Source organism: Pyrus communis, chromosome 10, assembly GCF_041283825.1.
Source record: "Pyrus communis isolate YQ-2024b chromosome 10, ASM4128382v1, whole genome shotgun sequence".
Classification (NCBI taxonomy): Eukaryota; Viridiplantae; Streptophyta; class Magnoliopsida; order Rosales; family Rosaceae; genus Pyrus; species Pyrus communis.
The window spans coordinates 1973943-1984380 of record NC_142574.1 but is presented as its reverse complement, the minus strand read 5'-3'; the positions used below and the strand labels follow the sequence as shown (position 1 = coordinate 1984380).

Here is a 10438-nt window from a genome sequence, read left to right as displayed (position 1 = left end):
TGTTATTTCAACTTTGTGCATAGAAAAAGTACCTTGGCAAATAAAAATATCAAAAAATAAAATATAAATTTGTAAGTCGAGCCTAGCACGCCTGATTAAAAATCTATTAGGTACGAGTAGCGCATATGATTAAAAAATTCTCACAAATTTTGACAATGTTAATCAACCAATTAAACGATTTCTAATTTGGTTAATTTTTTTTAAAGTTCATCATTAACAGGTGATCTAGAAATTAGATGATTTCAATCATCAAGAAGGTTCGAATGAAAAAAGTAACTGAAATCTGTTTTTTAAACGCCAATTATAGGAGAACAAAACAAGGAATGAATACACAACATAACAAACATTTTTCTTTCCTTGTAAATCTTATAGGTTCTTGGTCATCATACAAATTGTGTATAGTCGTATATTTTACAGAATATGAAATATTATACTGTACAAGGCCTTTTTAAATGGCTACCCTCCTAAACTTCTAATTCAATTTTCTACACAAGATTTTGTCATCTCCTTGATCACCAAAGCTCTAGCTCTATTGATTGTTACAAGACACAAATACAAATGCTCTCGAAGCTCTTCCACTTGCTTCCTGAATCCAACATCAGTTTTCTTAAGCTCCTTCACAACTTGCAACGAAAACTTATCCTCTCTCCTCTCCAAGCAGAACCGGATCATCGCCTTGTTGTGTTCAACCTCATCATGAAGCCTTGCCACAAGTCGGCTCATCGTGTCAAAATCCCTATTCAAAACATAAGTCCCTTTGGCTGCCACATCAAGTTGTTCTCCAACTTTGGTAAGAATCCTACTTCTCAAAAATGGAATGCTACTCAGTGTTTTCTTGAAGCTCTTAAATGGGAAGCTGATGAGAGCTGGCCCCATGAGCAAGGCAGTGAGAGTATGTGCTACTAAAACAACAGCGGTTATAGCAATCAAACTACAAGCTGCTGTTATGCAAATCCCAGTCGCCTTTTTGAAACATTTAATGAGCTTAATCTTCCGCGACACCTTTTTCCTCATCGACTTTAGGTGGTGCAAAACCGACGAGTACTTTTCATGAATGAGCTCAAAGTCATGGTTATTAGGGTTTGAAAAAGGGTTAATGTTGTTTTGAAGTATGAGCAAGTTTAGCTCCGAAATAATGGATTTGATTTTGTCCGGTGAGTAGTCTTCAAATTTATCAAGTTCTTGTTGAACAAAGTGGTAACTGGATTGGACATGGTTGATGCTTTTTAAGAGGTGGCTGCATATTTTTGAGGCTTCAGCACTTATGTCAAAGAAGTTGAGCATAAGGCCTTTCAACTTAGGTACCTTCGAAAGAATTGCCGATTCAAGGATATCTGGAATGGCTTCTTGACCAGGTTCTAGGAGGACTTCTGTCAGTTTGTGATCATGATTGTAATTCAATGGAGACGATGATGGCTCGTTTACAAGCAACTGAGCTTTGTTGAAGAAGTCTGCATAGGATTTCGTTCTAAATGCACTTAGGTACTCCTCGTTTAGATTGAAGCTTTTACGAACTTGCCTTCTCACTTCTTTCCCTGAAAACGATAATCCAAAATTGGTAATCCATATATATGAAGATCATCTTATGCTTGCGAAATATAGAAAGTGCTACCAAACTATCATGCGGTGTATTTCTCAAAAGAGATTTATCATGACAAGTGTAGCAATAATTGAGAATGATAATAACAAGAGAACCCTAGAAAGATCACTTTCCTCTTTCTGCTAAAACTTCAAGTTGATGTCTTATTTCTTTCCCGACATATATAGATACAAGATAGGTACATATTATTCTCAAAACAATTGGTAACCAGTTAGTTTTCACATGCAAAAAATCCAACAGGCAACATGGCAAACCACATGCTATGGAGTTCTCTCTTTTAGATCTGTTAACCCAGAGCTTAGAGTAATATGGCATAGAACACAAAAAAGAAAATACACACACATATAAAGGGAAAAAAGAGATGAAGATATACATACCCTTTGCAATATTTGAAGAAGCTCTAAGTTTTGCCCACATCTTTAGGTCGATCTTTAATTTAGAAGAACAAAGTTGATGTCGATCTTATGTAGGCTACGAGGATGAGGTAGCTCCCAAATCTTAAAGGAGAGATCTATAAATGATGTCGAACTCATAACCCCACCATATAAAAACCTTGAAAGAAAGAACAATGAATGAGGTAGCTATTCAACTTTCTAGCTAGTTAGTTTGTTCATATATCTTTGCTTTAATAAAGCCTCTAAAAGTCTGTTTAAGGATTGTAGTTCACGCCGTAATCTCATACGAGAGAGAGAGAGAGAGAGAGAGAGAGAGAGAGAGAGAGAGAGAAAGAGAGAACTTCTCCAAGTTGTTTGCAAGCTTCAAATGCTACATTTGCTGAAGAGCCTTTCCCTCTTCAGGACCTTTTTTGCACCTGAAAATCCTCCTTTGGCCCCTCTTTATTGTCTTTATGTATATTTTCTTCTTACTTACAGCTATATATATATAACTTTATATGATTACTTACACCGTCTTACACCGTCTCTTTCTTAACCTAGTGGAGTATCAGGGGGGCAGCTGATCGAAGCCTACAAGCACATAACATCGCAACCCCTCGATTTGGGGCATGAAAATTACCATTGAACCCTTTAAGATTGATGAATATTCTCAGATATCTATATAGAGTTTTAGTTAACTAGATATAAACAAATTCAGGTCAGAAGGTTTACGTGCATAACTAAGAATAAAGGCACCTCTTTGATGTTTGCATGGGCTATCGCCAAACTTTAAACTCAATCGTCGATGTCTTGCTATGCTTTTTATGTTTTGAGTCATGGATGAAAATACGAGATCCCCAAATCATTAGCAATCCATCATTGTCACATTTTCGTCATCTGTAATCAATACTTTTTTATTTCGTATATAAATCCTTCTAAGAGAAATGTTAAGGAAACTTTTTAAAAAGTGGGACTTTCGAGACTCTCTACCACCTTATGTGTTTTTACACAATATTTTATGATATTTGTATGAAAATTAAAGTTAAACTGTGAAGTGTCAGAGAGGACACAGCCCCACTTTGAGAGTCTTGGCATTTATCTTCTTGTTTTAACTAAAAATTTGCACTATTTAACCACAACAAGTGGCTCAGTAGTTTCAGAAGAAAAAAAATGGATTGCCACCAGTTATTTCCCTTTGTTAAAAATTGCACTATTTAAACTAATCTTCTGACCGTTTTTATTTTAATGGAAGTATTATCTCTATTTGACTTTAGGATCAATTTAGTAAATGACCTATGTTATAGAAATTTATGGTACGTAGATGTATGTACCTAATTAATTAGTTATTGAGAAATCATAGTCCTCAAGAAACTCCTGTATATGAGAGCCACTAATTGTAAGATGGTTCGTTAATTACTCGGCAATAAATTTGGTTTCATATTCCAATTACTAATACTTGGTCTCGTACCGTGGAAGAAAACAATAAAGCCTGTTTGGTAGCCTTTTGCATACTTTGGTCGATGTTTTTGGAAGTACTTTAACATCAACTATGTTTAACCAATTTTAAAAAGATTTTTTTTTTTAAATAAAAAAAAAGACAAATTGTCGTTATAGTGTAGAAACAAGAATTGCTTGAAGTCTGCAGATGGCACTTTACAACAATGGTGAAAGGCATTCAAACCTATGCACCTTGGTGCGGGCCGGTTTGATCCCCACTAACTCTCCTTTCTCTTAATAATTAACTTCTAACCTACTAACGTTATCGTTCAACTCAAAAAAAAAAAAAAAAATGCTTGAAATCTATTAAGCAAGAGTCCAAGTCAAAGTGAATTCTATCACTTAGTTCCGTTTCTTATCATCCAATTCAAATGTAAATGTTGATAAGTAAGTATATATAGTTGTTTCATTATTTCCATAGGACTGTAAAGTCTGTAATATATATACGTGAAAGGAATGAATGAAAGCCATCGCTTCCACAGAAATATTTTCCCAGTAAACTTACATTTCTACAAATTCTCGAAATCTCAAAAAACCCTAGAGAGAGATATAGCATTCCTGATCCATTAATTTGAAACCAATAAAGACCCTATATCATGTGCAGCTTGTTTATCTCTTAATCTCAACTAGCAAAAAAAAAAACCCATGCATTACAGCATTGACCATTAAGCACCTGAAATGATTGAAACCCTCGCAGGAAAGAAGAGCATATTAGAAAATGGATAGTTACTGATGCCAAAAGTATTTGTCCAAACATCAAATGCCAAAAATATACGTGTAAAAAATTTGGCCGGAGGAACTTCTAGTGTGGTATAAGGGGCATAACCGATATTAAAACAAACATGGAGGGGAAAAAAGCATTGAGCTGACATAATACGAGTAGGTTGTGATTCAATTGAATGGGGGAGTTGAGGCTTCATCAAGGTAGGTCGGCAGGCAAACCTGAAATCTGTCGATTAAGGTACACGTTAGATCGAACACCGCTAACAAATATTGCTTTTGTGCCTTAAGAGATATGCATCTCATAAACACATAGGATAATGCTAGAGAAACGATATTTTCAAACCATATTTTGTAAATTACATGATGCGGTAGTTGATAATTAGTCATCTTTTTAAATTTTTTTATCATGAAGTCTTAATTTATCACCACATCATGTGGTTTACCAGATGCAATTTAATATGAAACAAGGATTACGTGGAGTCATTATTTTGATGACATCTGGTACAGCAGTTTACAGGTTAATAATGCAGAGATAAGATATATCCTAACGAAGAAGTCCATGCATGCAAGAAAGATTTCATAACGTACTCAACCTCTAAATAAGAGAGAGAGAGAGAGAGAGAGAGAGAGAGAGAGAGAGAGAGAGCGATGAATTAACGTGGATAGCTGAACAATATGTGATGGAGGGGATCATGCATATCTCATGCACTTCGTTTGGCATTTGTCCCCCATATATATGCTTAATTATTGCGTACAAGTTTATAACTATTAATTTCTCTTTCTTTTTTTATGTTTTCTTCCTTTGTTTTTATTGACAAAGATAGAAGCACTGCAAGCAATCCACGGGATTGCTTGCAGTGTTTCTAGCTGCAGGGTTGGATACAAGCCTCCATCAGCATTCATGGTGTTAGATACTCATTCAACGGGAGACCGAAAGTTCTCTCAAAATAAAAATACCAATTGTTGAACCAAAATCTGCGCGTTGCCAAAGCTGATGGTTCGACTCATGCACAACCTGCAAGACACAGTAAATATCGTAAAAAGGTCTAGGCAAGAGTATGGTATCAGTAAAAAACTCTTTGACGATCAAGTTAATAGATTTGATAGTCGTAAACACCAATCTGATTTGGACTCCACCAGCTTCCAACACCTTGTCAATTTAATTCCTCTTCACTTTAATTCCTTCAATTCTAATTACGAATTAGTAAACGAGCTATTAGAATACGAAGGAAAAAAAAATCATAATTGGGCCTGGGCCAAATTTGCTTCATTGACCCCTCCCAGCCCATGCCATGCTGGACGAATATGTACAATTCAACTCACCAATCTGCTCACGACACCACACAACCTTACATCACAGCCGTCCCTGCCGTCCGTGACGATAGCAATCCCTGACTGCGGCCGGGTCAACAACCATACTCCAGGCATCCGGCTAAACTCATCTACCACGCGACCCCACACATGTCCCCTACACCCGCCAGTCCGATTGCGCTATTCTGTGGGGCCTACGTAAGTCCCACTGGGACCCACGAAACCATGCAATCATAATCTCGGTACTCGGTTTGTATTAGATAATTGGTCCCACCAAAATATCCGAACCAAAAAAGGTTCTGGGATGTGAAAAACTGCTTCGCTTCGCTCGTTGAAAAGGCTTCTTCTCACCGTGCTTCGGACCGGGGCCTGATCCCAACAAAACACCGGATCAGAACCCTAAAAGTTCCAATTCTAGAGAGAGAAAGAGAGAGTGATTCTAGAGAGAGAAAGAGAGCGGACAGAGTCCGAGGGGCCTGAGAAATCAGCGACGGAAGAGATGGTGTCGTCGAAGTAATGTCGTCGTTGTCGTCGAGATCACGAAACTCGGATCTCTCCCGACGCCCTTCTTCCAATTTCTCCTCCGCTACAAAGCCCAAGCCCACCACCACCACTGCACACCCGTCTTCCTCCTCTGCGCACCCCCAATCCCTAAACAACTACCAGAACAGCAACACTAGTACGACGCCGGCCCTTCCAATCAGCTCCATGACCGTTGACGGCCTCCTCTACGACTCCAACCCCACCCCTATGACCGACGCCACCCTCTTCAACGCCCAAATTACCCTACTCGACTCCTCCGCAGAAATTAATAGCTCCACTGCGCCGCCGCCGAAGACCGTTGACGAAGTTTGGCGGGAAATTGTGTCCGGCGAATGTCGGAAGGAGTGTAAAGAGGAGGTTCCCGATGAGATGATGACTCTGGAGGACTTTTTGGCTCGGGCCGGGGCCGTGGAAGAGAACGACATTAAGGATTTTCCGCTTGCGCCGCCGCCGCCCGAGACGGAGAGATTGAGCAGCGGAGTGTTTTCCTTCGATCAGATCCCGCTCAGCCCGTTCGGGTCGATTGATAAGGTTGAAGGGTCGATAGTCGGGTTTGGAAATGGGCCGGACCCTGCTGGGAGTGGAGGAGAAGTGCGGAGACGGAAGAGGGGGCGCGCCGTTATGGAGCCGATGGATAAGGCGGCGCAGCAGAGACAGAGAAGGATGATCAAGAACCGGGAATCGGCGGCCAGGTCCAGAGAGAGAAAGCAGGTGTGGAATTGGGTTTTTGATGAAATGGTGTATGTGATATTTCTTTTGTTTGTTCTTTCATGCTTATTTGTACTTTTCTGATTGTGGGGTTTTTGGATTTTAGGCTTATCAAGTTGAATTGGAGTCATTGGCAGTCCGGTTAGAGGAGGAAAACGAGCAGCTTTTGAAAGAACAGGTAATCGAATTATGAATCTAATGTGCTTTAGACTGTAGTTGGCCGCCGAAAGTGAGAAATGCACTTTTCCACTATGAAATGGTAGTAGAAGTTTAGTACTTTGGTAGCATTAGAGTTTGGGGCCAAAATGAGCTGTGTTTGAGTCGCAATCAGCATTCAGTATATTTATGACAGTTTGTTACTTTGTTAAATTTTCCAACAAAACGACTTTTCCTTTCACTTGTCTCATTGTCTGAGGTTGCAAACGTTTTGTCAATTACAAATATGCAACTCCAAACGGTCACCAATTTGATTTGACTTGTCTGACTACTGTGTTCGTATGCTGTGATGAAATTCCACTTCTATTGCGTATAAAGCAGTATGTAGTCATACTTTAAGCAAATATAGTTCCTTTGCTTTGTTTCATCCCATTGAAGACTTCATTATCATTTGTCAGCAGTGCTGCAATTGAACAAACCTGTCGGGCTTGGCTTGATTAGTTAGTTAGCCTGATAGTTAACCCAAGCTGAAGTAATGTTTCATGACCAAGCTTCATGAATAAGAGGCTTCACTAAGGATTATAAGTTAGAATATTTTTATATAAATCTTATGAATATATGTAGATATTCATGTAGTGTATATGAATACGTGCATATGAAACCACTGAAGTGTATACTTTAATGTTTTGTTTGCAAAGTGTAGAGATAAATGATTTAAGTACTTGACTACGTCATTTAGCATGTTCAATCCATTACAACATGAGTTCAAGTCGGGCAAATGAGTTCAATCCATTATATCGTATGAAATTTTAAACATTTTCTTAACCCAGGAGACAGATATTCAACCCTGTCTGTTTTTTAACATGTTCAAGCTTCCTTGGAAACTTAATTAGCCAGTTGCGAACAAGATTTTTGGCTTGTTTTATAAGTTTGAGCTTGTAAAAGATCAGACAAGCCAATTTGAACATTTAATAATTGGCTGGTTGGTTCAGTTGCCCCTTTTTTTGTCTGCATATTGGTTTAAAATGAGGATGGGTTTGGATTTCTTGTATTTGTGCATGATGCTTGGTTCATGAGTGTGCGTAGGAGCTAAATCATTTCCTTTTAAAGTTATCTAATTTTGGTGTTTTGGTTTTCGAGTTGATGTTAAGACCTTGCACTTTTTTGTCTGCATTTTACCTGTTTTTCTTCTGAAAGAAGGAACTTTATTAAGAACAAACTGCAAAGCCTTCACTAAGTACAACAAATAGTGCCAGAGGCCTAACCGGTCAGGCAAACAGATTCCCAAGCCCAAAAAACTGACTAACTGTAGTAATATCTAAACATGCCACCAAATTGAGAGGTGTATGTTTTACTTGCTCTCCTTGGTTGCCTTAACATTTTTTTCATATTTTATTTTGTAACAATTTTATTTTTTAATTGCAGGCTGGGCGGACTCAGGCAAGACTTAAGCAGGTATTCATTTCATTCCTGGTGCATGTAGTGAATTGATTCTGCAAGGGATTGTATTTTATTAGGAACATGGTCGTTGGCATACGGTGATCTTCTTTTTGGATAAGAAACAACAAATTTGATGAAGTGAAAAATACAATATGAGGCAGATATTATAGAAAATTACATGGAAAATTATACAACTTTTTCTCCAGTGCACCCAAATAAGTATTATCTCCATTGTTTCGTACTTATGCCTGAAGAGGTAAAGAAAACTAGATTTCTACTCTAATAACCCTTATTGTTGATTATAACTTGCAGCCATAGATGTGGCATGTTTAGATTTTAGATATGAAATTTTCTCATGTCTCCCTGGTGGAGGCGTTGGTTTATCTTGAAATATTAATGGAGTTTATATGGCCTCTCAACGCTCGACATCTGTGACTTTTGTATATTCTGAATTTCTTGCCGAGCTATAATATAGTCTGTATATAATCATCTGTCATTCCCAAAATAAAAAACTTGACCCTTAGTTACGTTTTTTTTAATATACAGTCTAAATTCTTTACATTCTACAAGAATATCCACCCTCCTCCCAGTAAACAAACAGAAACAAAAATATTAATGATATTTGGAATCATGATAATCCAATGCAAAGTCTTATGAATGTAGAGTGCAATTTAAGGCACCGTCTAGCAGGCAGTACATGATTCAGGCAGATATAGCATGAATGCATTGTGTAAGGTTAAACATTGTTTTGATGCATATAAATTATTTTTAAAAAAATTAAATTATTAAAAAAAAAAAAATTTGTTTTGATGTATATAACTCAGAACTTTTGCATACACCAATTGTTACAAATTTGTTTCATTTTATAATTTGATAACTGGCATAGACTTTGTTAACTTAGATATAAGCGTATCAATTGGAATTATGTTTAGTGTACTTATTACCTAGCAGTTTACCTTAGCCAAGCATATCTCCAACCTTTGAGGGGATCGATTTTCATGCTTGACAGAACATGTAAATAATATGCATGGTTGGGTCTTTGCCTACGTCCACAAGGGAAGAAAATAGGAAAGTTTGACAATGATAAATATGATTACAAATAGGAACATTTCTCTCCCAAAAGTATACGGTTGAGGTCCTCTATTTAATTTAAGTTTTGGGTTCACTGTAGACTTCCATTTATATTTGCATGTGGTAATGTAATTAGACAAGAAAACAAGTTCCTATAGACTTCCATGTACAAGGAAGAAAATAATACAGTTGCCCGTTTTGAAATTTTTGGTAATTGATGATTTTTCATTTCAGTTTGGCCCATAAGCGAGGTTAGTTGAACATTTTATCCAGAGGGATAGGATTTTGGAAGATGAGGGACGGTGGTTGTAATCGTTGTTTGCTATTATCCATTTGACCTTGTGTATATTTGTTGCAGCTAATGGAAAACATTATTCCGGTTGTGGAGAAGCGAAGACCACCCCGTGTGCTCCAGAGAGTTCGCTCATTGCAGTGGTAAGAATGTATATGCTTGATGTGTGACGTGGAAACCAAAATCGTTTCAAGACCTAGGAGGAAAAAGTATGGAAGTATTCGACTTGGAATCTGATTGTCCAAAGTGGATAATTCAACCTGATGATATTATCATTTTTAAGAGCTACCGTGGTTCGTGGTTTGTTTTTTGAGAGAGATTGCAACTCAAGTAACGAAGGTCATTACTTAATTAGGAAAAGATGGCGTCGATGAGGGAGATAGAAGTAGAGAGCCTTATTAAGTATGTAGTTAAGAGGTGATGAAAGCCTCTTTTCCCCCGATTATTGATTTAAGGGTGAAGTAGAGGATCGGGATCCAGAATTAGCTTATTATGTTTAGATGGCTTATGACACCTTTCCGGAAATATATGAAGATTAATCTTTAGTGCTATGTTTATATAAAGATGACCTTGCATTATAGTTTCTTGCTAGCGAATATCGATTTATATGCATGTATTTCTGTTTACGGCGAGACTATATTTCCTTTTTAATGAACTTATTGCTGTTGTAATTCAGAATTATAGAAGTAAAATTAGAAATTGATTAGTAGTACTGATTTCGTG

At 37.5% G+C, this 10438-nt stretch overlaps 2 protein-coding genes across 2 annotated transcripts; one reads left to right on the top strand and one right to left on the bottom strand.

Moving 5' to 3' along the window:
- Positions 1–328: 328 nt before the first annotated feature.
- Positions 329–2455, bottom strand: LOC137727475 (UPF0496 protein At1g20180-like). Its single transcript, XM_068466330.2, has 2 exons — positions 1978–2455; positions 329–1535 (listed from the first exon to the last, which is right to left on the bottom strand). The coding sequence occupies exons 1-2, from the start codon at positions 2015–2017 to the stop codon at positions 478–480; spliced, it is 1098 nt and encodes a 365-aa protein (XP_068322431.1). The 5' UTR covers positions 2018–2455; the 3' UTR covers positions 329–477.
- A 3371-nt stretch (positions 2456–5826) lies between these two features.
- On the top strand, positions 5827–10293 carry LOC137728680 (Basic-leucine zipper (bZIP) transcription factor family protein). Its single transcript, XM_068467413.2, has 4 exons — positions 5827–6759; positions 6863–6934; positions 8338–8367; positions 9782–10293. The coding sequence occupies exons 1-4, from the start codon at positions 6022–6024 to the stop codon at positions 9860–9862; spliced, it is 921 nt and encodes a 306-aa protein (XP_068323514.2). The 5' UTR covers positions 5827–6021; the 3' UTR covers positions 9863–10293.
- Positions 10294–10438: the final 145 nt, after the last annotated feature.